The sequence below is a fragment of the Thamnophis sirtalis genome, unplaced genomic scaffold (genome assembly GCF_051295495.1).
Source record: "Thamnophis sirtalis isolate CommonGarterSnake01/CBP01778 unplaced genomic scaffold, rThaSir2_p1.2 scaffold_8, whole genome shotgun sequence".
Taxonomy (NCBI): domain Eukaryota; kingdom Metazoa; phylum Chordata; class Lepidosauria; order Squamata; family Natricidae; genus Thamnophis; species Thamnophis sirtalis.
In genome coordinates, this window is record NW_028261388.1 from 6,907,887 (window position 1) to 6,934,763 (window position 26,877).

General features: G+C 45.4%; 1 protein-coding gene across 11 annotated transcripts in view; it reads right to left on the reverse strand.

The window, feature by feature from the left end:
- DLG2 (discs large MAGUK scaffold protein 2) overlaps window positions 1-26,877 on the reverse strand; it is a 1,057,900-nt gene that overhangs the window by 53,249 nt on the left and 977,774 nt on the right. For all 11 annotated transcript variants that reach the window (XM_087721030.1, XM_087721029.1, XM_087721034.1 and 8 more), the window contains one exon: window positions 1,282-1,458. In XM_087721030.1, the coding sequence (XP_087577156.1) occupies window positions 1,282-1,458 (177 nt within the window). The remainder of the gene's footprint in view (window positions 1-1,281; window positions 1,459-26,877) is intronic.

Here is a 26,877-nt window from a genome sequence, read left to right on the forward strand (position 1 = left end):
GCAACGTGACTCAGAAAGAGGAAAGGAAGGAAAGAAGAAGGAAGGAAAGGAAGGAAGGAAGGGAGGAAAGAAAAAAGGAAAGAAAGAAAGAAAGAAGGAAGGAAGGAAGGACGGAAAGAAGGGAAAGAAGGAAAAAAGAAGGAAAAAAGAAGGAAAAAAGAAGGAAAAAAGAAGGAAAAAAGAAGGAAAAAAGAAAAAAGAAGGAAGGAAGGAAGGAAAGAAGGAAGGAAGGAAAGAAGGAAGGAAGGAAAGAAGGAAAGAAAGAAAGGGAGGAAAGAAAAAAGGAAAGAAAGAAGAAAGGAAAGAAAGAAGGAAGGGAGGGAGGGAGGAAAGAAGGACAGAAAGAAAGAAAGAAAGAAAGAAGGAAGGAAGGAAGGAAGGAAAGAAGGCAGGAAAGAAGGAAAAAAGGAAGGAAAGAAGGAAAGAAAGAAAAAAGAAGGAAGGAAGGAAAGAAGGAGGGAAAGAAGGAAAGAAAGAAAGGGAGGAAAGAAAAAAGGAAAGAAAGAAGAAAGGAAAGAAAGAAAGAAGGGAGGGAGGAAAGAAGGACAGAAAGAAAGAAAGAAGAAAGGAAGAAAAGGAGGCAGGAAAGAAGGAAAAAAGAAGGAAAGAAGGAAAGAAAGAAAAAAGAAGGAAGGAAAGAAGGAAGGAAGGAAGGAAAGAAGGAAAGAAAGAAAGGAAGGGAGGAAAGAAAGAAGAAAGGAAAGAAAAGAAGGGTGGGAGGAAAGAATGAAAGAAAGAAGGAAGGGAGTACAGAAAGAAGGAAGGAAGGAAGGAAAGAAGGAAAGAAAGAAAGGAAGGGAGGAAAGAAAGAAGAAAGGAAAGAAAAGAAGGGTGGGAGGAAAGAATGAAAGAAAGAAGGAAGGGAGTACAGAAAGAAGGAAAGAAAGAAAGAAGAAAAGAAGGAAGGAAAGAAGGAAAAAAGAAGGAAGGAAGAAGGAAAGAAAGAAAAAAAGAAGGAAGGAAGGAAAGAAGAGAAGAAAGGAAAGAAGGAAAGAAAGGAAGGAAAGAAGGACAGAAGGAAGGAAAGAAAGAAGGAAAGAAGGAAGAAAGGACAGAAAGAAAGAAAGAAAGAAGGAAGGAAGGAAGGAAGGACAGAAATAAAGAAAGAAGGAAAGAAGGAAAGAAGGAAGAAAGGAAAGAAGGAAGAAAGGACAGAAAGAAAGAAGGAAGAAAGGACAGAAAGAAAGAAAGAAGGAAAGAAGGAAGAAAAGAAGGAAGAAAGGAAGGAAGGAAGGAAGGAAGGAAGGAAGGAAGGAAAAGGGAGAAGAGGACGTGATGTACCTTCTTTTGCTAGGTATAACTCCCATCTCTTCACTGTCGCCTTCCAGCATGACCCTCCTTGCTTGCCACCACTCGTCATCAGAGGCGTTGATAACGTGGAGAATATCTCCATACTTGAAGCTGAGTCCTTGGCTGGGGAGGCCACTGTCCTTGCTTTTGTCATAGTCAAACATGGCTCTGTTGGAAGACAAGACACCAAGGATGGCTTGATTAAACCCAACCAGGACAGCACTTGGCAATCATCAGAGAGGAACACCTGGAGATCAAAATTCAAAATTCAAGTACAGGTCATCTTTGACTTACAACTGCTTGAGCAGGGGGCTGGACTAGAAGATCTCCCAGGCCCCTTCCAGCTCTATTCTGATTGACTGAACCACAACGGAGCCCCAAATTTCCATTGCTAAAAGCGAGGCAGTTGTGAAGGGAGCTTTGCCCCATTTTTGCCACAGTTGTTTAGTAAATCGCCACAGTCATTAAGTAAATCGCTACAGTCGTTAAGTAAATTGCTACAGTCGTTAAGTATATCATGCCATCATTAAGCGAATCTGACTTCCCCCATTAACTTTGCTTGTGGAAGGTCTGGCTGGGAAGGTCAGAAACGGTGATCATGTGTCCCCCCGCCAAGACCATGCAACCATCATCATACGTACATGCCAGTTGCCAAGCATTCACATTTTCATCACCTGCTCAATGGTCATTAAGTGGGAAAATCACTCATAAATCACTTCTTCAGTGCAGTTAAAACTTCATATGAGGGAAAGGAGAGGAGGAAGGAAGGAAGGAGAGAAGAAAGAGAAGAAAGCGGGGTAGGAAGGAGGGAGGGAAGGAGAGAAGGAGAGAAGAAAGGAGGGAAGGAAGGAGGGAATGTAGGAGAGAAGGAAGGGGGAAGGAAGGAGGAAAGGAAGGGGGAAAGGAAGGAGAGAAGGAGAAAAGAAAGGAGGGAAGGAAGGAAGGAGGGAAGGAAGAAGAGAAGGAGGGAAGGGGAAGGAGGGAGGGAAGGAAGGAGGGAAGGAAGGGGAGTAGGAGAGAAGAAACGAGGGAAGGAAAGAGGGAAGGAAGGAGAGAAGGAGAGAAGAAAGGAGGGAAGGAAGGAGGGAATGTAGGAGAGAAGGAAGGGGGAAAGGAAGGAGAGAAGGAGAAAAGAAAGGAGGGAAGGAAGGAAGGAAGGAAGGAAGAAGAGAAGGAGGGAAGGGGAAGGAGGGAGGGAAGGAAAGAGGGAAGGAAGGAGAGTAGGAGAGAAGAAACGAGGGAAGGAAAGAGGGAGGGAGGAAAGAAGTAGGACCGTTGTAAGATAAGATGGATCTACGGGATGTTAAGAAAGCAATCTTCAAGTATATTGTCAACTGTAGGGAAAAATTGTTATAAATAAATACATATTAATAACAGTTATGAGATCATATAATTGTGAATGTATATATGAAATTGATAAAATAAAAAATAAAAAAAACTTCATATGGTCACTAAAGAAATGGTTGTAACCCACTGCACGGCGCGCGAGCGAAGAATGCAGCGTGTGCGCAAAACACCCTCTCAGCGAACCGGTAGTGAACTGATTAGGAACCCACCGCCGACATGCAGACCCATGTGCGACAGAGAGGAAGGGCTTTGTTTTTGTTGTCCTGGCATAAAACCTTCCTCGCCTTTTCAGCTGGAACAAATTCTTAGGAACAGTTACGAACACGACACTCATCATCCTTTCCGGCATTTTCATGCCTCATTAAGAGCAATCAAATAAGACGACCATCCCTTCAGTCTAGCGAAATAAATTGTTGCGAAACGGGTGTCAGCACAGCGAGGGCCGTGGGATGACGGCCCGCACGGCTACGGCGAAATAACGTTTGAAGCAGAGAGCATCCGTCTAAGGTCGAACTCGGCAGGTGAGGAAGAAGATTGTTTTTAGATCGTCTCTTAGGAGGAGAATTGAGTTGGTGGGTGCTGAGTTTTTCTCCCCCCCCCCGCCTTTATTGAGGAATAAAAGTTTCTGAGTTCACTCAAATAGCAATAGAACTTACAAATTGCTTTATAGTGCTTTACAACCCTCTCTAAGCGGTTTACGGAGTCAGCCTCTTGCCCCCAACAATCTGGGTCCTCATTTTACCGACTTCGGAAGGAGGGAAGGCTGAGTCAACCTGGAGCTGCTCAGGATCAAACTCCTGACTGTGGGCAGAGTTTGCCTGCAATATTGCATTCTAACCACTGCACCAGCATGGCTCGCTCCTTCCTTCCTTCCTTCCTTCCTTCCTTCCTTCCTTCCTTCCTTCCTTCCTTCCTTCCTTCCTTCCTTCCTTCCTTCCTTCCTTCCTACCTACCTACCTACCTACCTACCTACCTAGCTACCTAGCTACCTACCTATCTACCTACCTACCCCCAACAATCTGGTTCCTTATTTTACTGACCTCAGAAGAATGGAAGGCTGAGTCAGCCTTGAATTGGTGAGAATCAAACTCCTGGCTGTGGGCAGTTTGTCTGCAATGCTGCATTCTAACCACTGTGCCACCAGATATAGAACAAGTGATGAAAGAGAGACCGAGAAAAAGAAAGAAAGAAAGGCAGGAAGGCAGAAAGGAAGAAGGAAGGAAGGAAGGAAGGAAGGAAGAAAAGAAGGAAGGAGAAAGGAAGGAAGGAAAGGGTGTGTAGAGCAATTGGACATATACCGCTTTACAGTGCGACCAGGTGTGGCCTTACTAAGGCTTTATAAAGCGGTACTAAGACTTCACGTGATTTTGATTCTTTGCCTCTGTTCATGCATTTAATTCACTTAGCAACTCCCTTAACTCTGGCAAGGGAGGTTGTTAAATGGGGCAAAACCCATTTGACAAACTGTCTTGCTTAGCAACAGGAAATGTTGGGCTCGGTTGTGGTCCCAACTCAGAACAACCTGTAGTGAACTTTATTCCACAAAGATTTCATTTCACCCCAAGGGCTCTTGCGACTGATAAATCCAGATGGCTGAGCCTTGTGTGACTTCACATTGATCAAGGCCATTATGGGCAAAGCTAATTTAAGTACAATGAAAAAACCCAACCAGTTGAATGAGTGAATTGCTCTCTGCTCAATGGCTTCATTGCTATTGTGGGCTGCAAAGACTGATTGGATAGGAATTCTTCTATTAAGGAGAAGATGGAAAGAAAATACATAGATATATAATGGAGGCCTTTGAACTCTGGTGCTGGAGAAGGCATTGAAGTCCAGTCATCTTAAGGTTAAGAAGCATGATGGCTGGGGAATTCTGGGAGTTGAAGTCCAGATAACTGAAACTGGCTTAGGATGTATGGCTGTGAAAGTTGGACCATAAGGAAGGCTGAGTGCCAAAGAATTGACACCTTTGAACTCTGGTGCTGGAGAAGACTCCTGCATTGAGTCCCTTGGACTGCAAGGCCATCCAACCGGTCAGTCCTAGAGGAGATCATCCCTGGCTGCTCTTTAGAAGGCCAGATCCTGAAGACGAAACTCAAATGCTTTGGCCACCTAATGAGAAGGAAGGATTCCCTGGAGAAGAGCCTCATGCTGGGAAAGATGGAGGGCAAAAGAAGAAGAAGGGGAAGGCAGAGAAGGAGGTGGCTGGATGGAGTCACCGAAGCAGTAAGTGTGAGCTTAAATGGACTCCAGAGGATGGTAGAGGACAGGAAGGCCTGGAGGAACGTTGTCCATCGGCTGGAAATGACTTTGCAACTAACAACAACGTAATCTAATATGGATAAAATCTCCACTTAGGAAACTGAAGAACGTTGAAAAGCTGCTTCATCATTTGCTGACAAATGAGATTCTGCAAAAAAAACGTTTATAGCATGGAGTTTTGTCCAGCAGCAGGGATGACTTTTCCAGTCACAGTTGTTCAGTGAATCACTGCATCTGTTAAGTTAGTAACACAGTTGTTAAGTGGATCTGGCTTCCCCGTTGACTTTACTTGTCAGGTGGTCCAGAGGTGGGTTCCTACCAGATCGCACCTATTTGGTAGAACCGGTTCGTCAAATCTACTGAACCGCTTAGAAGAGGTTCCACCAGTGGACCCGGAAAGCAGGCCACACCTACAGAAGAGGTTCCAAAATTTTTTGAAACCCAGCACTGGTCCTTGGATATGATTATTCTACACTATCATGCTCATATTTATAAAACTCAGTGCCTCTGTGAAAGGTAAGGATGACTACTGCGTTTGTGGTGCAATCAGAAGATTGAGTGTGTTGAAGTTGTTTTAACGCAAACCAAAGATGCCTTTTAAAAAACAAGTTTACATCCTATTCTTATGCATGCCAGTGCTGTGTGTGAGGTAATTTAAGGTGGTTCTGACAAGTGTCGTCGGCATCTTCGTATCCGGTCACATGGGCGATAAGCCACTCCCATCCGGTCACATGAGCAGCAAGCCACTCCCACAAAGGAGGCCACACCCACAGAGTAAGTTCGAACAATTTTTGAAACCCACCACTGAGGTGGTCTCAAAAGGGGATTACGTGACCACCAGCAGTCTAGTCTGCAAGGAATATAAACCCTTCCAATTCCCCACTACTCTGTCAGAGCTGAGGAAGCTTCTTGGATGAGAAGTGAAACGTCTTCAAAAGAAAAAAAACAAAGTCCAGTTGCCTCCTGAAAAAAGCACCTTTGGGACACCCAAAACCGTAAAGTAGCCCAGTAGGTTTTACTTAAGAAAACTTGCCAAGCAAAGCATATCCTTCAAAATAGTGGCTTTAGGTTTCTAAGTGATTTAAGTTAAGCTTCTGATTTATTTGGGTCAACACAGCTATCAGGCCTGCAGCCAGCTTTTCTTTTGGATCTTTGGCCTGCCACACTTTCTATTCTTCTACTATGCACTTTCTATTGTGGGAAAATGGGAGGGGGGATTGTACGGAGTTAGATGCTATGTAGCCATAACAACATTCTTTCTAAAAAGCCAAGGTCATCTGTTGTGGCCCAGCAGGTGCCGTTGGAGCTGCCACCAGACTCCGACAGTGAGGGGCCCTCTGAGTTGGCTCTAAAGGATGTGGAGGACCCTGGACAGGGTTCCGACTCCAAGCAGGGCGCAGAGAGGCTGGTTGGCCACCAGGAGGCACCTGAGCTTTGGACCAGTGGGGAGGAGACAAGGGAGAGTGAGCCGGAGGCCAGTAATGACTTGTTCCTGGATGCACGCCATCGAAGAGCTACTAGGCGTCAGGAACAATTACGCAATTACAGGAGATGATTGCACTCAGCTGGTGGTCATTAGGCTCCTCTCCAGACTATAAAAAGCTACTTGTGCACACACCCCTCTTTGCAGAAGTCAACGCAGGATTGACTGTCGGAGGACAGTACTGTGAGCTTGGCAGGCTGGATTGCTGCCAAGCCTTATCTGTGTTTATTGCTGCCTGAGTTTGTCTGAGTTGCTGCCAAGGTCCTTATCTGTTTGTTATGCTTGGCTTTCAGCCACCGAGGTTTTGGTGTCTTGCTATTAAAGTACATTCCAGTTAAGCTTGTCTCAGCATTCGTTACTGGACGGAGGAAGGGGTCAGAACAGTCATCCTTTGTCTCTGCACCTCTGCACTTGACCAGAACTGGATGGATGGAAGCTGCCAGTGTGGCAGTGAGAGATTGGACCATGTGATGGACTTGTGTGTGTCTGTGTGTGTGTGCGTGGGCAAGATCTTGAACTTTCAACTGGGTGGGGAAAACCGGGAAGCTTTCAGATTCAGGTTTTCCCAGATGTGCCAACATGACTCTCTTAATAAATTGGAACTTTGAGCAATATTTTGCCTTGGACTCTGATTTATTTTCGGATGCTATTTGTAACCCTGACAATAGTTGGGTTTCCTGGCTAGAGTTTAGGTGGCCTCAAATCAACCAGATGCTTTGTCCCTTCTCCTGGATCAAAGTTTGATTTAGTTTAAGTAATAACTTTATCATCATCCTCATCAACAACAACAAAGAAATTCACGACTGTCTGCATCTTTTAAATATATTTGGAGAATACAGATTGGCCTGCAGGATGAGACAGTGGTTTCACGCAACTCTAAGTATTCTGCAGCTTTCTGGTAAGGATGAATCATCCCAAATCCAATTTTCTTGTTTGTCTGATGCTCAGGCAAGAAAATAGAATTACTCCACCTTTATGGGACCCACAGCTAATGACTTCCTATTCTAACTTGCCCACAGGTTAGCAACTGAGTGAAGCCCATTTATTAAATATGAAAACTGGAGGTTTTCTGAATTAACATCAAAAAGCAGCTTTGTCTCCCTGCACAGTTAAGACTAATTCTAGTGCAAAACCATCCTTTTTCATTCCTACTGACTTGACAGCCTTGATATATGGATTTCAATTTGTCACACCAAAGTGGATGAAACCAGTATCCCACCATCCCGTAGGAGATGGAGGCTCTCGCAGGTAAATCTTCTTTATTTGGCCTGCTTGCTCTCCGGGGCGCAATCCGTCTCCCGCCAAAGGACGTTTAGCATCATTTATCGAATAATTGGCAGCCTTAAGTATTACCGTTTTGAATGACAGGGGTCATTTGTAGAGCTACTCAACCCCTTTTATGCTAAATCGGAGGATGCGCTTTGCCTCGGAAGGCACTTTTCAAAAGTGGGAGCCCGAAGGTGCGTTTTTACCGAGATGATAATAAAAGGAAATATTTGACGCGGACATTTTCATCCATGGAGAATTTTATTTTCTCGCCCCCATCGCTCTCTCACCATCCGTGTCTTTTGCCACTTTAGATTATAACAACCCAAAAGATAGGATCTTTTCCCAAGTATCTAAAAAAAATGTGAATTTGGTTAAAGGGGAGGTAGAGAGGGAAGGGGCTGAAGCCCCCAAGGCAGATTAAAAAAAGCAAGACAAGGGAATTCGTACATTACAGGGAGTTCTCGACTTATGACCATTCATTTAGTGACCAAAGCTACAATGGCACTGAAAAAGGTGACATGTGTGGTGGCCAGCAGAGCTGGCAGCAGATTCAGACAGTAAGGAGGTTGGGGAGGGACATGGGCCAGTCCTGGAGTCTGGGGAAGGCTCCGCTGAGGATGGAAAATAATGAAGGAGAGAATCAACCTAACATTAAGGAGAAATTTCCTAACTGTGAGAACAATCAACCAATGGAATAGCTTGCTTTCAGAAGTTGTGGCTGTGTTGTGGTCTGCCAGCGGCCAACGGAGCTGGCAGCAAACTCGGACAGTGAGGAGGTTGGGGAGGAACATGAGCCAGTCCTGGAGTCTGGGGAAGGCTCTGTGTCAGAGGCAGAGATGGGGCCAGGGGACTGCAGCCAAGAAATTAAAAGGCGCTTGCTCCTGGGGAGGAAAGCTATGGCAAAGCTAGAAAGCATACTAAAAAGCAGAGACATCGCCCTGCCAACAAAAGGGCTTATAGTCAAGGTTACGGTTTTCCCAGTTGCAATGGATGGGTTTGAAGGTTGGACCATAAGAAAGGCTGAGTGCCAAAGAATTGAGGCCTCTGAACTCTGGTGCTGGAGAAGACTCCCGCTCCTTAACAGCCCTCTCTCAGCGGTTTACAGAGTTGTTGTGGCCTGCCAGAGGCCAGCAGAGCTGGCAGCAGATTCAGACCGTGAGGAGGTTGTGGAGGAACATGGGCCAGTCCTGGAGTCTGTGGAAGGCTCTGATAAAGGCTCTGTGTCGGAGACAGAAATGGGGCCAGGGACATCTGACAGTTATCAGCTGCCTTCGGAGTCAGAGATCAGTGAGGCAGAAGAACAGCTGGAGCCTGTTCCCAGTGTGTGAATGAGCAGAGTTGCCAGATGAAGGGAACAGCTAAGGAACAAGGGTCAACTTGGGAGTAAGGCCACAGGTGGATGGTGAATGGCCCCTCCCACAGGGAATAAAAGAGGAGCGAAAGGGGAGTGGAGTTTGCAGGAGACAATTAGTTCATTCCTTGCATTCTTGCCAAGTATTGAGGCGTCTGAAAGATATCGGCCTGGCCATTCTCCAAGCCTGATAAAGGTCGGTAATTGTGAACTATCTTGAAAGACTGTGGGAGAGGAAAGACTTTGCTGAAGAGGAATTCACTTTACATTAAATAAAAAGGGTTGATCAGGACAAGGACTCGGCTCTGTGCTGCTGGGGAAGCCTACGTCAGAACATTCTGACCGTTTTTCACACCTATGACCATTGCAGCCCCCCCCCATGGTCACGTGATCAAAATTTGAATGCTTAGAAACTGGTTCATATTCATGATGGTTGCAGAAGTCATCTGCTCCCATTTTGCAACCTTCGGATAAGCAAAATCAACGGGGAGGCAAGATTCACTTAACGGCCATGTTACTCACTTAACCACCGCAGTGATTTGCTTAACAACTGTGGCAAAAAAGGTGATAAAATGGGGGCAAAATTTACTTACCATCTGCCTCATTTAGCAACAGGAACCTGGGCTCCATTGTGGGTCGTATGTTGAGGACTACCTGGATAGTTTTCTTGGAAACTAGAGCTTAAAAAGGGTAGGATATTAGAGCAATTTCAAATTACTTCCCTCGAGCGGAATTAGCTAAAGATTGCAGGCTTTAACAAAAGGGGGGGGGGAAATTGTTATGATTTAGAAAGAAGCCAGGCTAAAATCAGGACTATTGTGTTGGAAATGGCAATGTCTGGTTTTAGGGAGAAATTGCGAATCACTATTGCTGGCTTCCCTTGGTGGCTAAAAGTTTTGGATAGTGAAAATCAGATGGTAGGAATGAGCAATTGGATGTAAGGTTCCTCCCCCCCCCTTGCATATATGTGCTGGTTGTTCCCGACTCTAGGGGGCGGTGCTCATCTCCGTTTCAAAGCCGAAGAGCCAGCGCTGTCCGAAGACGTCTTCGTGGTCATGTGTCCGGCATAACTCAACGCTGAAAGCGCACGGAAACACTGTTCCCTTCCCACCAAAGGTGGTCCCTATTTTTCTACTTGCATTTTTTACGTGCTTTCGAACTGCTAGGTTGGCAGAAGCTGGGACAAGTCACGGGAGCTCACTCCGTTAAGCGGCGCTGGGGATTCGAACCGCCGACCTTTCTTATCGACAAGCTCAGCCACTGAGCCACCGCGGCCCTTAGAAGCAATGGGATGTAGGGAGGCTTCGTTTTTATTCCTAGCAGACACAGGAGGCTTACTACTACCTCTCCATTAATAGAATCAGGGCAGTGGGCTGGATGGCCAGATCTCTGATTGTTCAAGATCCCCGTAGCAGAGAAAAACTATCGGAGTAATTGCAGCAGAGAGAAATACAAAGAAGAAAAAATCCCCCCGAAAAGTTCAATCAGAGGCAGGCATTCACTCTTTTAACAAAGCCATTTAGACAATGACCTTTACTGAAAATCAAGACAGAAGTTGAGATTGCCGGTAGGTTAGCAGGAGGGAGGGAGAGAGAGAGAGATGAAGAGAAAGAAAAATCCCTTTCCTTTCCTTTCCCATTTCCCCCCCTCTCTCCCTTTCCTCTCCACTCCCTCTCCTTTACTTTCCCCCTTCTTTTCTCCTGCTCCCTCTCCCTGTCCCCCTCCTTTCCTCTCTCTCTCCTTTCTGAAGCTAGCTGGGTAACATCAGACCAATCACCAGGAGACGGTAAGTTCTAGTTCTGACTTAGAGATAAAGCTAGGTGGGTAACATGGCACCAATCACCAGGAGATGGTAAATTCTAATCCCGCCTTAGAGATGAAGCTAGATGAGTGGCATTGGGCCAATCACCAGGAGACGGTAAATTCTAATCCCGACTTAGAGATGAAGCTAGATGAGTGACATCGGACCAATCACCAGGTGACAATAAATTTGAATCCCGCCTTAGTAATGAAGCTAGATGGGTGGCAGTCGGCGAATCTCCAGGAGACGATAAATTCTAATCCCGCCTTAGAGATGAAGCTAGATGGGTGGCATTGGGTGAATCTCCAGGAGACTATGAATTCTAGTTCCTCCTTAAGCATGACAGCTGGCTGGAACACCTTGGGCCACTTTCTCTCAACCCAACCCAACTCACAGGATTGTTGTAGCAGGGGGAAAGAATTTTTTTTTTAAATAAGATTTTATTGGTAAAACGAAAATACAACATCCATAACTTGTAAAAAACAATACAACTACATTTCGAGATATTCCCATACTATCAAATCATATAAACATCAAAGGTTAGGTATCTTATTCCTTCCCTCCCTCTTCTCTTCCCCCATTTCTTCTTTTCCATACCCTTTTCTTCCCTCCCCCCTTACTTCCTTCTCCCCTGCCTTCCCTCCTTTCTTTTCTCCTTTCCTCCTTTCCTTCCCCCTCCTTTCCCTCCCTCGATCCCCCCTCCTTCTCACATACCTTCCCTCCTTCCCTTCCTCTTTCCCTTCTCCTTTCTTTTCTCTTAATCTCCCTCCTTTCCTCCCTCCTTCCTTCCTTCCTTAGGAGGAAAGAATATTATGTATTGTATTTTGCTGCCTTAAGTTACCTATAAAGCAATAAAGACAGGTTGGGGGAAAAAAATCTAATAAATAAATAATAAATAAACGCTAGAATCTAGCCTCATCACTTCTGAAAAGATAAATCTCTTTATTTTCTCTGCTTCTGGACGTAGCTAGGTGGTCACGTGACTGGGTGGGTGTGACCAACTCGATGTCACTCACATCGAGGGGCACCTCGCCAGCCTCTACTCGCCCCTCCCCTCCCAGCCCCTCCTCGCCTGCCAGCCCGGGCACCTTAGGGCCCCAACAGCAAGCAATTGTTGGAGTTAAGCAGCCACCAGAAGAAAGAGTTAGCAAAACAGCTCAGTTCAAATTGGATCTGACCGAGAAGGAGGCTCACCAGAAGCACCTCACTGAGGACTAGAAGCATAGGCTTTCCAAGCAGAGGGAAGTCCTGTGGGAGTGCAAGGCCAGGTGCTGGTGCTTGGAGGGTCAGCGGGCTGAGATGGTCAGCCAGTTCCAGGCCGTGATGCAGTCCCACTGGAACGAGGCCCTCCGGCTCTTCGCCCCAGCGGTGCTTCCCTCCAACCTTCACCCAAAGCCCCCCACCAGGAGGCTTAAGCAGACCCCAAGTCGAAATTTCTGCCCCCCTCCGACCTGCACAAAAAGACCCTGAAGAGGGAGAGTCTCTGCAGCAACACAAACATTCATTGCACGTGTTCGGCCCCTGATTTTGTGCAATATAAAAAAATGCAAATAATTTTTTTGCGGGCCACCAAAATTTTCTCATGGACCACCAGTTGGTGATCGCTTCTTTAGAATGTTACCTTTTCTTTGCTTCTCTGTTTTGAAGCGAGTCCGTGCCCACTGCCCTCTTTGTATAGAGCCGAGGTGGCGCAGTGGTTAGGGTGCAGTACTGCAGGCCACTTCAGCTGACTGTTATCTGCAGTTCAGCGGTTCTGATCTGACCGGCTCAAGGTTGACTCAGCCTTCCATCCTTCCGAGGTGGGTGAAATGAGGACCCAGACTGTGGGGGCGATATGCTGACTCTGTAAACCGCTTAGAGAGGGCTGAAAGCCCTATGAAGCAGTATATAAGTCTAACTGCTATTGCTATTGTATAGTTGGGCGCATACAACACACCTGTGAATCCTACACAATTTAAAAGTTTTTGCCTTCTTTGCGCTGAGAGCAATCTCTATTTTTAGTACTGTTTCCCCATCTGCAGCTAAATTCTATGCGTTCTCCGTTATAATGGTTCACTTTGCAAAATATCTAATTCCCCCCCTATCTTTGAACTCGCTTCTTTCTCTTCATTGAAATGAACATATTTAATACCCCGAAGGCTGCCAGTTGCTTAAGACTTCTGTGCTGGCCTGTAGAAGCATAATTGTTTAAGACACTAATATTAACATGAACAGATTGCTTGTGGTAGAGACTGGAAACCAAATAATTATCCGAGCGCCTTGTATCCCAGGAGCCTCAAATCACTTTTAAAGAACTATTGATGAGTTATGGATGTTAGTTTCATTTTTCTAAATATATAAGCTTCTTTGATGAGCTATAACGTTAGGTGTCATGCAGAGGATGCTGGATGAGGCCTGAATGCTTGGTTCAGACAAGGCCAGTCCCATGTTATTTAGATTTGGGGTTTTGGGGAAAAAATGCGGTAGGCACATTTTGTGACTATGGATCATACTTACCCAAATTCAAAAGAACTATGGTATTACGCTGAACATTGCCAGTCTTACCCTTTACTGGCAAGATAAATGGTTGCTGGTGTTAGTATCAGTTTGTTTGTTCGTTCTTTCCTTCCTTCTTTCCTCTCTTTCTCTTTCTTTTCTCACCCTTCCCTTGCCTCTCCTTCCTTCCTTCCTTCCTTCCTTCCTTCCTCCCTTCCTTTCCTCCCTCTCTCTTTCCTCTTTTCCCCTCATTTCTCCTTCTTTCTTATCTCTCTTTCTCTCCCTCACTTCTCTTTCCTTCCTCTCTTCCCTCCCTCTCTCCCCCTTCCTTCCTCTTCTCCCCTCTCTCCTTCACTTCTTTGTTCCTTCCGCTCTCTCTTCCTTCCTTCCTTCCTCTTTCTTTCCTCCCCTTCACTTCTCCTTCCTTCCTTTCTTCCTCCCTCTCTCTTTCCTCCCTCTCTCCCCTTCCTTCCTTCCTTCCTTCCTTCCTCTTTCTTACCTCTCTTTCTCTCCCTCACTTCTCCTGTCTCCCTCTCTCTCTTTCCTCCCTCTCTCCCCCTTCCTTCCTTCCTTCCTCTTCTCCCCCCTCACTTCCCCTTCCTTCCTTTCCTCTCTCTCTTTCCTCTTTCTCTCCCGCATTTCTTCTTTGTTCCTTCCACTCTCTCTTTCTCCCTCTCTCCCCTTCCTTCCTTCCTTCCTTCCTTCCTTCCTTCCTTCCTTCCTTCCTTCCTTCCTTCCTTCCTTCTCTTTCTTTCCTCCCCTTTACTTCTCCTTCCTTTCTTCCTCTCTCTCTCTCTTTCCTCCCTCTCTCCCCCTTCCTTCCCCCTCACTTCTCCTTCCTTCCTTCCTCTTTCTTTCCTCTCTTTCTCTTTCCTCTCTCTCTCTCCCTCACTTCTTCCTTTCTTCCTTCCTTCCTCTCTTTTCTCTCCTTCCTTCCTTCCTTCCTTCCTTCCTTCCTTCCTTCCTTCCTTCCTTCCTTCCTTCCTTCCTTCCTTCCTTCTCTTTTCATTCTTCTAGCTTTCTAGGAACTCTCAATTATCTTTGCTTACTTTTGCTCCCTAATCAACATGGCATATTTCCCAACCAGAAAGCAACCAAGGCTTTCCCCCCCATTTCCTAAGAATGAAGAGAGATCTGGATGGAGCCAGATCAGGGCTGGGATTCAGTCAGATCGGACCAGTTCAGGAGAACTGGTAGCTCTGACAATCAGCTGAGAGCGAACCAGTTCTCGCCGACAATCAGGTGGGCTGTCCACTCGCCCTTGCGCTGTCCTTACCTAGATCCTCTCAGCTGAGTAGTGCGGCAGAGCAGATTGCCGCGCCTCAGTTGTGCTACTCCCTAAGAAGTAACGTGGAAAGTAAGTTTTGGTAAAACTGTGTGCGCAGTGAAACACGCGCTCACCGAACCGGTTGTTAAATCCGACCACTCAGCCAGATGCATTTTTACTAATAAGGAGAAAGTTTATGGCTGGGATTCTGTTTTCAGGGCAGAGGGGTGAGGGGTTTGTTTTTTTTAGAGGTTATACAAAAGTTATGTATAGACATGCGCAGCAAACTGCTATGATCTCAGTAATCGGTTACCTCAACAGCTATGACCTCACCTAATTAGTAGAACCAGTCAGTACCAGGAACTATTGTGTTATGTGAAGCCTCTACCCTGGCTGGGATGGTCTTAGAGATTGACAGGGAGAATGTACCAATGAGATGCTGTTGCTACCTATGCTCTTGCTCTGCTTGTTGAAACAGAATAAAAGCCAAATAAACTCTGCGTAAGGCAGACAGACATTTTGGACACCACCTGCTGTGATGGATTTATGAGACCGACATTTTTGTTGTTGTTGAAAGTGTGGCTTCTAATTGCTGCACAGGAGCACCTGGAGCAGGGGTGGGTTTCTTGCCCCGTTCCAACCAGCGGCGTCCTCGTGCACGCACGCGGTGCACGCATGCGTACTAGCGTCTGCGTGATGCTCCAGCTGCTCCTGGACGATCGTGCAGGCGCTGTATGCGTCCTGCGCATGTGTGGAAGCGCAGAACTCGTCAAAACCGGGTAAGGACTGCGGGCGGGCAGGCACACCCTTTGCTGTTCCCGGAAGTTACTTACTTCCGGGTTCGGCGACCAACCGGTTCGCAGGGACCGCCGCGAACCGGTTGAAACCCACCCCTGACCTGGAGTCACTGTTTCTGAGTTCGGCAGCCATATAAAAATTGTTTCATTCATAAGTAAATGCCACCTACGAATGCATCCTTTCCCCCCCTTTTAAAATATAAACATCTGGGGGAAATCAAGTCAAGTGGGGTGATCATAACTTCTGCATGTAGGGTCATTGGCACTCTCTGAGCTTGGTGGTTTTCTTGCAGACATTTCATTACCAAACTAGGTGATATTATCAGTGCTGATGATCCATAGCACTGACGATGTTACTTAGCTGGGTAATGAAACATCTGCAAGAAAACCAGCAAAGTCAGGGAGCGGCAAGGAGCCCACAGTCCTCCTCCTTCCTCCTCTCTGCAAACCATAATAGTTAGGTAGGATAAAACGAGATGGAAGGAGGGTTAGGGGAATGCCGAGGTGGCGCAGTGGTTAGGGTGCAGTACTGCAGGCCACTTCAGCTAACTGCTATCTGCAGTTCAGCGGTTCAAATCTCACCGGCTCAGGGTTGACTCAGCCTTCCATCCTTCCGAGGTGGGTAAAATGAGGACCCGGATTGTTATTGGGGGCGATATGCTGACTCTGTAAACCGCTTAGAGAGGGCTGAAAGCCCTATGAAGCGGTATATAAGTCTAACTGCTATTGCTAATGCTAAAATGGAAACACAGCCCTCGGAGATTTTCAGAAGCTTTAAAAGATCCTAAATCACACAGCTGGAAAGGAATCTCTACGATCACTTCCTGATAGCTTTTAGGCAATGTTGATGTCTCTGCAAACCAGTGGTGGGTTCCGGATCCCGTTCCAACCGCTACGTCCACGTCTTGGTGCCTCTGCGATGCTCCAGCTGTTCCGCGGAGCATTACGCAGGCGCTGTACTCGCCATGTGCATGCACGGAAGCGCAGAAGCCTTAAAAGGCAGGTAAGGAGCTCAGGCAGACCCTTTGAAGCACCGTAGCGGAACGGTATCCGGTGGTCCAGGCTGCCTCCGGTACCCCCTACCGGGGCGTACCGCCTGCAACCCACCACTGCTGCAAACCCTTTTAATTCTGATAAAGGTGCCTAGTTAGGTAATGAAACGTTTGCAGGAAAACAATCAAACTCAGAGAACACCAAGGGCCCCAGTCTCCTCCTTCCTCTCTGAGCTACAAACATTCTCTTCTTAATGTCTGCCTGGCAGAGCCACCTACGGAGACCTTTTTCAAAAGGCAGTGTTAGCAGTGGTGGGATTCAGCCGGTTCGCACCTATTTGGGAGAACCGGTTGGTAACTTTCTAAGCAATTCGGAGAACCGGTTGTTGGAAGAAATCTCATTTTGGTTTTTTCCACTTTGCAGGGCTAATCCTGTAAGGAAGGCAGGAAGGAAACATTTTGGTGTTGTTTCTAGCCTAATCTTGATTGCCCTGCTTACAGAAACTGCCTCTCCGGTTAACCCTGATTACATTGCAACAACTAAGGCTAAGCGCCCATTGACGTGAGTGATGTTGAGTTGACCACACCCGCCTAGTCACAAGACCACCGAGCCCCACCTACCCAGCTGGTCATTAGGGCAGAGAATCGGTTGTTAAATTATTTGTATCCCAGCACACTCTTAAGTCTAATTCCCACCCGCTGAGGGAAGCCCCCTCCAAAGGAAAATGCAGCTAACAAACCCACAAACGGATCGATATTTTTCATCCTGGTTCGAAAAACAGACCTATTAAAATGTAACGGGAAGAGTTATTATATGTCAGGTGCCCCCCTACCCTCTCCAGATCAGAGCCAATTTGAAATGGAAGGCTGTGGAAATCTTAGCACTTAATCAATAAACTCCTCGGCTGTTGGTTTTAATGGGCAAAAGACAAGCACAATGGAGAATTATAGTTAGGTAGGATAAAACGAGATGGAAGGAGGGGTGGGTGGGGAAACGCTAAAATGGAAACACAGCCCTCGGAGATTTTCAGAAGCTTTAAAAGGTCCTAAATCACACAGTTCTACGATCACTTCCTGATAGCTTTTAGGCGATGTTTGAAAAAAAAAATCTATTCCTATAGCAATTTTTTTTCTTTTTTGCAAATAATCATCCAGGCAGAAATAAACCATAAAACAGTTTGCTTGCAGTCAACAGAGTTGGTGGAAAGGAACATTTCATCTTCCCCAAGCCCTTGCGGGAGAGGATAAGGAGGCAGTGATGAAATGGAACATAGAATAAGAAGAGTTGGAAGAGACCTTGGAGGTCTTCTAGTCTGTCTCCCCCCCCCCCACTCGAGCAGTAGACTCTATCATTTCAGACAAAGTCTCTTTTTTTTGAAATTCTTCAAAAAATTCAGTGATGGAGCAGCCTGTTCTGACCTGGGCTTCCTCAGCAGCAGGAAGCTGAGTCCTCGTCCCAATATACCCCTTGTTATTTAATTTACAATAAACCCAATAAACCCCTTTTATTTAATTTACAGTGAATTCCTCTCCAGGAAAGTCCTGGCCCACATTTTTACAAGATAGTTCTCAATTACTGACCTTTATCAGGCTTAGAGAGTGGCCAGGCCAATATCTTTCAGATGCCGCAATACTTGTCAAGAATGCAGGAATGAACGCATTGTCTCCTGCAAACTCCACTCCCCTTTCGCTCCTCTTTTATTCCCTGTGGAAGGGGCCATTCACCGTCCACCTGTGGCTTTACTCCAAAGTCAACCCTTGTTCCTTAGCTGTTCCCTTCAGCTGGCAACTCTGCGCATGCACAAACTGGGAACAGGCTCCAGCTGTTCTTCTGCCTCACTGATGTCTGACTCGGAAGGCAGCTGATAACTGTCAGATGGCCCTGGCCCCCTCTCTGCCTCTGACACAGAGCCTTCCCCAGACTCCAGGACTGGCCCATGTTCCTCCCCAACCTCGTCACTGTCCGAGTCTGCCACCAGCTCTGTTGGCCACTGGCAGACCACAACACAGCCATAATTCCTGAAGGCAAGCTATTCCATTGGTTGATTGTTCTCACAGTTAGGACATTTCTCCTTAGTTCTAGGTTGATTCTCTCCTTCATTAGTTTCCATCCATTGTTTCTCATCTTGCCTTCTGGTGCTTTGGAAAATGTTGACCCCCCTCATCTTTGTAGGAACCTCTCAAAAATTGAAACCGTGCTTTTATGCCCCCCTTAATCCTTCTTTTCATTATATTCATTCTAGATATACTCAATTCCTGCCTCCGTTCATCACAACGCAAATTCCATGGCTAATATATAAATGCATCTGATTTTGGGGCCCTACAACAGTAGGGTAGGAATTACAATGTAAATTGTATTATATTGATTAAAACAAATGTTTTGTAAGGAATAACATTTGTTTTATCCTGCCTTCATTAGTGTGTTGCCAGTAGCTGTCAATTTTTTCCTGTTTCATGTTTTGCTAAGCGAAAAGGAAAGCTCATTTACACCTATTGTCCTCGACGTACGACCGTCATTACAGTCGTAAATCACAATTGTCATAAAGTGTGTCATCCTGTGACCGACCCGATTTTGCACCTGTCATTAAACAAACCACCTTGGTCTTTAAGCGAATCCAAGGTCATGAAGTAAGCCCAACGGGGCATTTTTTGCCAAAAAAACAAAATAAATTGTGGTATTTTGGCAAAAATGTAATAAATGGCAGTCCCATGACCATGGAATGAGGTAAATGGCTATAAATTCTGTGCCCGAAATGTGGTCACTGGACCATGGGGTAGGGGGGGAAGCATCCATCAGAACTTTGGTCATTTAAAAAAGGTCATAAGTACCACTTGGAAGGGGATGTCTATCCTGAGAATTGCTTGTAAAATGCGTCTTCCAGGCCATCCAACCTGGTAAGAAGAAGGAAGCCAAAAGAGACAAAATGGTGGCTGGTATTGGACCATCAAAACCCCGCTTCTTTTTTATACACACAACAAACCAAGCTAAATACAGGTGATCTCCAATCTACGACACAACTGAGCCCCAAATTTCTGCTGCTAAGGAAGTGAAGAGAAGGACCAGGGGAGACATGATAACAGACTTCCAATATTTGAGGGGCTGCCACAGAGAGGAGAGGGGTCAAGCTATTCTCCAAAGCACCCGAAGGCCAGACAAGGAATAATGGATGGAAACTAAACAAGGGGGAGATTCAACCTGGAAATAAGGAGAAATTTTCTGACCGTGAGAGCAATTAAACCCATGGAACAGAAGTTGCCTTCAGGGGAAAGGAGAGGAGGATGGAAGGGAGAGAAAGAGAAGGAGAGATAGTAGGGAAGGAAGAGGAAGTGTGGAGGAGAGGTAAGGGAAGAAGAAAAGGATAAGGAAAGGTGGGTAGAAGGGAGAGTAAGAGAAGGAGAGGAGGGAGGAAGGGAGAAAAAAGAGAAGGAGAGAGAGTAGGAAGGGGAAGAGAGAAGGTAAGAGTAGGAGAGAGGGAAGAGAAGAAAGAAGGGGAAGGAGAGGAGGTAGGAAGGAAGTAGAGAAGGAAGGGAGAGAGATAAGAAAAGAAAGAGAAAATAAGATGATGTCACAATAGATGCTTGGGATGGTAAATAATACAACCCAAACTGTACTCTATAATCTCTTAAATGGAATAACAATAATATAAGATTGGCAAAGAAAAAGAATAACCATGTGAATGTTTACCTGGAATTGTATGTATATATAGCACATTAGAGAGAAACAATATTTGGTTATAAATAGCTAATTATAGAAAGGGAAAACACTAACTGCAAAGAAACCGATACGGAGCTGCTGTGATACATGATGGAACTTATTGTTCCTATGTTGTCTTAAGTCATATGTTTGTTCTTGTTGATGTGTTCTTGTTGATGTGTTTATGTGTGTAAAATAAACCTTAAAAAAAAAAGAAGTTGCCTTCAGAAGTTGTGGGAGCTTCATCACTGGAGGATGTCAAGAAGAGGCTGAACTCCGAAAGAAACGTCAAAATGTCAAAAAAATTGCTGTAGGATCTCCAGCTTGGGCAGGAGAGTTGGAGTAGATGACCTCAAAGGTCCCTTCCTTCCAACTCCATTAATCTGTTAAAACAGTTCCTAAGTGAGTTTTGCCTTCTACAATTTTTCAGGCCACAAGGGTTATGTGAATCCCTGCCGTTGCGAAGTTAGTAACCCTGTTGTTAAGCGAATCTGGCTTCCCTGTTGACGTTTGCTTGTCAGAAGGTCGCAAAAGCGGATCGCCTCTCTCCAGAACCCTACAACCGTCATAAATAGGAGCCAGTTGCCAAGGGCCCAAATTTTGATCACATAACCACAGAGGTTGCTACAACAGTCGTAAGTGTGAAAAAGGGTCCATAAACCGTGGTGGATTCCTACCAGTTCGGACCGGTGCGGCCGAACTGGTAGTGGTTTGGCGGTCTGGGGCGCTGGAACTGGCAGCAACCCAGTCCTGCCACACCCCCTGAACTGGTTCTCTTGCGGGCGGCCGCCATCTTGTTTTTTTCCTTCCGCGCATGCGCAGAACAATTTTATTGCACTGCGCATTCACGCCCCGCGCTCCCACGAGTGAAACGGGAGTGGTGACTACCGGAACCTATCCCTGTCCTTAAGTCGCTATTTTCGGTGCTGTTGTAACAGCTGTTTAGTGCTGTTGTAACTTCGAACGCTAAAACTTAACAACATCCTAGAATGCATCGGTAAGTCTTTTGCAAAATTAGCTCCCCCGATTTGGCCTCCTGAAAGAAGACAGGGTAAAAAGGTGCAATTAATTTACATTTGTTCTTTGCACCTTCCCCCCCCACCCAAAAAATTAAAAATAAAATAAAAATAAAATTAGGTTGTCTGGCATCGTTGGTGATATTCCTCCAGACTTAATCCGTAAAAGCTATTTTTTGACTCAAGTTCCCACCAGCTGCTAGCAAAAGGCACTGCGGGAGCTCTATTTTCAGCAGTTCACTAAAGTGCATGGACTGCTGACAGCACCATGTGGGGTATTTATTATTCCGAAAATGGAGTCATTTGAAAACTTTGAGGACCACTTTTTTTTTAAAAAAAATGCATAAAATATATTAACCCCTACTTCTTTCATTGAGAATTCACATGCTGAGCATTAGGAAGGAAAGTATCTATCTATCTGTCTATCTATCTATCTATCTATCTATCTATCTATCTATCTATCTATCTATCTATCTATCTATCTATCTATCTTCTAGCTATCTATCTATCATCTATCTATCTATCTATCTATCTATCATCATCATCTATCAATCTATCATCTATCTATCTATCTATCATCTATCAATCAATCTATCAACAATCTATCTATCTATCTATCTATCTATCTATCATCTATCTATCATCTATCAATCAATCTATCTATCAATCAATCTATCTATCAATCTAATCTATTTATCTATCATCTATCTATCATCTATCAATCAATCTATCATCTATCTATCTATCTATCTATCAATCTATCAATCTATCAATCTATCATCTATCTATCTATCTATCATCTATCAATCAATCTATCAACAATCTATCTATCTATCTATCTATCATCTATCTATCATCTATCAATCAATCTATCTATCAATCTATCTATCAATCTAATCTATTTATCTATCATCTATCTATGTATCTATCTATCTATCATCTCTCTCTCTCTCTCTCTCTCTCTATCTATCTATCATCTATCTATCATCTATCAATCAATCAATCAATCAATCAAGCTATCTATCTATCTATCTATCATCATCATCTATCATCACTCTATCTCTCTATCTCTACCTACCTACCTACCTACCTACCTACCTGCCTACCTACCTACCTACCTACCTACCTATCATCTCTGTATCTGTGTCTTCTATCTGTCTCATCACTCTAGCTCATATATATATACTGTGTGTGTGTGTGTGTGTGTGTGTGTGTATGAGAGAGAGAGACAGAGAGAGAAAGAGAGAAAGAAAGAGGGAGAGGGGAGAATAGATAGATAGATAGATAATCTATCTATCATCTCTCTACCTTTTCTCTCTCTCTCATATACATACATACCCCCCCCACACGAATGAGATAGCTAGAGAGAGATGAGATAGATAAAAGAGAGATACACGGATGATAGATAGATAGATAGATAGATAGATAGATAGATAGATAGATAGATAGATAGACAGACAGGTAGAGATAGATAGATAGATAGATAGATAGATAGATAGATAGATAGATAGATAGATAGATAGATAGATAGATAGATAGATTTACTGTAAATAAATATCCTTTCTGTTACAGCTATAAAATCTGCTTTATAAATCCCCTTCAGGTGACCTTCCCAGTTCAAGATTAAATAGAATAACAGAGTTGTAAGGGATCTTGGCGGTCTTCTAGTCCAACCCACTGCTCAGGCAGGAGACCACATATCAATTCAGTCAAAGGGCTGTCCAGTCTCTTCTTGAAAACTTCCAGTGATGGAGCACCCTTAAGTGGTGCTCTGGAGGCAAGCTGTTCCACTGATTAATTGTTCTAACTGTCAGGTAATTCCTCTTTAGTTCTAGGCTGCTTCTCTCCTCGATTAGTTTCTATCCTTCGCTTCTTGTCCTGCCTTCTGCGTGCTTTGATCATAATGTAATAAAATAAAAAGACATGACAGCTTTCAAAAATCTGTGATGGATGCTGCATTCCTGACGTTGGTAATATTCAAGAACAAATCTGCTATGACACGAGAGCTTTAGGTTGGAACAGAGAAGGTTGTTACAGCCAGTCCTTGAGTTACAACGTAAAGTCCCGCAGTTAAGTTTGTAAGTTGGGACAGCTGTCAAGTAGGTGACGATCAGGGGTGGGTTTCAGGCGGTTCGCGGCGGTTCCCGTGAACCGGTTGGTCGGCGAACCCGGAAGTAAGTAACTTCCGGGAACGCCGAAGGATCCACCCGCCCGCGTTTCTTACCCGGTTTTGATGAGTTCTGCGCTTCCACGCATGCGCAGAACACATACAGCGCCTGCGCGATCCTCCAGGAGCAGCTGGAGCATCGCACAGGCACTAGTACGCATGCGTGCACTGCGCGCGTGCATGAGGACGCCGCTGGCCCCGTTCCAACCGAACCGATTTGAATGGGGTGAGAAACCCACCCCTGGTCACGATGCAATCAGACCTGATTTTACAATCTTTTTCATGGCCGTCATTAAGTCCATGTGACAATTGTTAAGCACACTCTGCTGTTAAGCAAATGCTGGGGTCATTAAGCGATGCCCTGGTTCCTAAGTCAACCTTGAGGCAGCATCTCAAGAAGATACAGCACTTACTTTCATTTCTCCCAGGCCTTTCTCCCTTCGCTCCCCTTCCCCACAGTTCACGGCAGTCTTATCACCGCATAGCAACAAAGCACAAGCGAGGATAAGGTGGCGGCGGACATTAACTGACATTTGACATAGGTTTGAATCGTCAGTAAGTGACACGTCGAGGACTTGTCCTCATCAGAAAGTGGCAAATTGGGGGTTCCACCACAAAAACGCGGTCGACTAAAGCGCGCTCGACGAAACCGCGTACCTGACGTCATCACAGCACGATGAAAAAAGCACGCTGTGAGCGCTAAAGCTAAAATTAACCCCTAAACCTAACCCCCCAAAACCTAATCCTAAACCTAACCCTAACCCTAATCCTAAACCTAAGGTTAGGTTAGGTTAGGTTAGGTTTAATTTATTTGTATGCAGGTTGTATGTTATTTGTATGTAGGTTGTAACCTAACCTAACCTAACCTAATCTAACCTAATCCTAAACCTAACCCTAACCCTAAACCTAACCCTAACCCTTAACCTAACGCTAAACCTAACGCTAACCCTTAACTTAACCCTAACCCTAACCCTAACGCTTAACCTAACCCTAAACCTAACCCTTAACCTAATCCTAACCCTAACCCTAACCCTAACCCTTACCTTAACGTGAATCGGCTTGCTTTCAAAGTGCTTTTTAAAGCGCCCTTTTTTCTCCGCAGTCGCTGTTGTCGCGCTGCTGATGACGTCAGGTATGCGCTTTAATCGGGCGCGCTTTAGTGGACCGCGGTTTTGTCGTGCCACGAAATTGGGGACTACTTGTCCTGAATCTATTCTGTCCTGATACAAACAGTTAAGTGGATTTTTTTTCCGTCAGAAAAATTATGAGCCCCTAGGCACTTTCTGCTAAACAAAGCATGAAGTTTCCCCCTTAACCATGTTTAGGAGACATGATCTCATGCTACAACCTTTTGTCTCATCCTCAGCTCACTATGGAGACAACCTAGATTCATCCTTTGGCTGTTCCAGTTTTAAACGAGTGTTTACTATCTTCTCTCAACATATCTTGGTGTAAAATCGATGGTGGTGAGAACGAAGCTAGAGCTGGAATCGACTGAGCAGCTAGTGATTGATTGAAAGCACTGACAGCACATCCTTCTCATTCATTAGTACCTGCCCGTCAAAGGCCAGGGTGGCTGAAGAAACCAGAATATGGTTTCTGTAGATACACATGTCCAGGTAATGCTGCGCCCACCTTTTGCAAAGCATCATTCAGGCCATACCAATGTTTCTTATACATACTGCTATACTGGCCTTCTGAAAGACCATTCTGTTTATCATTGAATGATATCTTAAAAGCCTGCTGGTTCAAATTCAACTCTGAAATGAAAATATTGTTCATTCTATCTAGAGGAGAGGAGAGGGAAGGAAGGAAGGAAGGAAGGAAGGGAGGGAGGGAGGGAGGGAGGGGTGGAGAGTACAGTAGAGTAGAGTAGGAAGGAGAAGGGGAAAGGAGAAAAAGAAAAGGAGAGTAGGCGAGAGGAGAAGAAGAGAAGAGAAGAGAGAAGAGGTGAGCAGAAGGAAAAAGAGAAGAGAGGAAAAGAGAGGAGAAGAGAGAAGGGGTGGAGAAGGAAAAAGAGGAGAGGAGAGGGAAGGAAGGAAGTAGAGAGGGGAGGAGTGGAGAGTGCAGTACAGTAGAGTAGGAAGGAGAAGGGGGAAGGGAAGGGAAGAAGAAAGGAGAGTAGATGAGAGGAGAAGAAGAGAAGAGAGAATGGGTGAGGAGAAGGAAGAAAAGGAGAGGAGAAGAGAAGAAAAGCCAGTTTGGTCTAGTGGTTATGACATTTTTCTTATCATTGTCCCAAATCATGTGTGTCCCAGTCACATGATCAAAATTTGAGTGCTTGGCAATCAACATGTATTTACAATGGCTGCAGCATCCTGGGATCACATGGTTGACATCTGCAATCTTCCTAGCCAGCTTCCAACAAGCAAAGTCCCTGGGGGAAGCCAGATTCACTTAACAACTGTGTTATTAACTCAACCACTGCAGTGATGGAGCAAAACTCACTTAAGAGATGTCTCACTTAGCAGCAGAAATTTTGCGCTCAATTGTGGCCGAAAGTTGAGGGCTACCTGTATACTGCATACTCCTCTGATGACCCAAGGACTGGAGCCTGAGTCCTAAGTCATGGTGAAAATCAGCACCATGGAAAGCTCCCCAATACACAGAGTGTTTAGTTTAGTTTAGTTTAGTTTTATTTGTCTTGTATGCCGCCCACTCCCGAAGGACTCCGGGCGGCTCACAATAAACAAGGGAAGGGGGATAAATAGACAAAAACAACACTTTAAAATACGCAACATTCACAGTTTCTGTGGGGCTGGATATTTCACAAGCCCCCCGGCCTGCTGGAGCAGCCAGGACTTGGTGGCTTTGCGGAAGGCCGGGAGGGTAGTAAGGGTCCGGATCTCCACGGGGAGGTCATTCCAGAGGGCTGGAGCTGCAACAGAGAAGGCTCTCCCCCTGGGAGTCGCCAGCCTACATTGGCAGATGGAATCCGGAGGAGACCTAACCTGTGAGATCTAATTGGTCTATGGGAGGTAATCGGCAGGAGGCGGTCTCTCAGGTACCCAGGTCCGATGCCATATAGGGAAGTTGCCTTAGCACAGAAGGAAAGCATATGAAGCTTAGACCAGTGTTTCTCAACCTTGGCAACTTTCAGGAGGGTGGACTTCAACTCCCAGAATTCCCCAATTAGCATGCCTGAGCTGTAATGCCTTGGTAAGACCCCACCTGGGATATTGAATCCAGTTCTGGTCATCACAATACAAAAGAGACGTCGAGACTCTAGAAAGAGTATGGAGAAGAGCAACAGGGATGATTAGGGGAGCTGTAGGCTAAACCAGGGGTCCTCAACACCCAGTCCATGGCTTGTCAGAAACCCAGCCACGCAAACAAGCAAAGCCCCATCCACAGGATGCCGGCGGCATGCAAAACCACACCCTTCCGGTCCATGGAAAAATCTCTCTCCATGGAATCAATCCATGGTGCCACTGGGCTAAACCATACCGTGAAGATTTGCAGGAAATGGATATGTCTAGTCTCATGAAGGGAAGGGCCAGGGGTGACATGATAGCAGTGTTCCGATATTTATGGGACTGCCCCAAAGAAGAGGGAGTCAAGCTATTCTCCAAAGCACCTGACAGCAGGACAAAAAGCAACAGATGGAAACTAATCAAGGAGAGAAGCAAACTAGAAGAAATTTCCCAACAGTGAGAACAATTAACC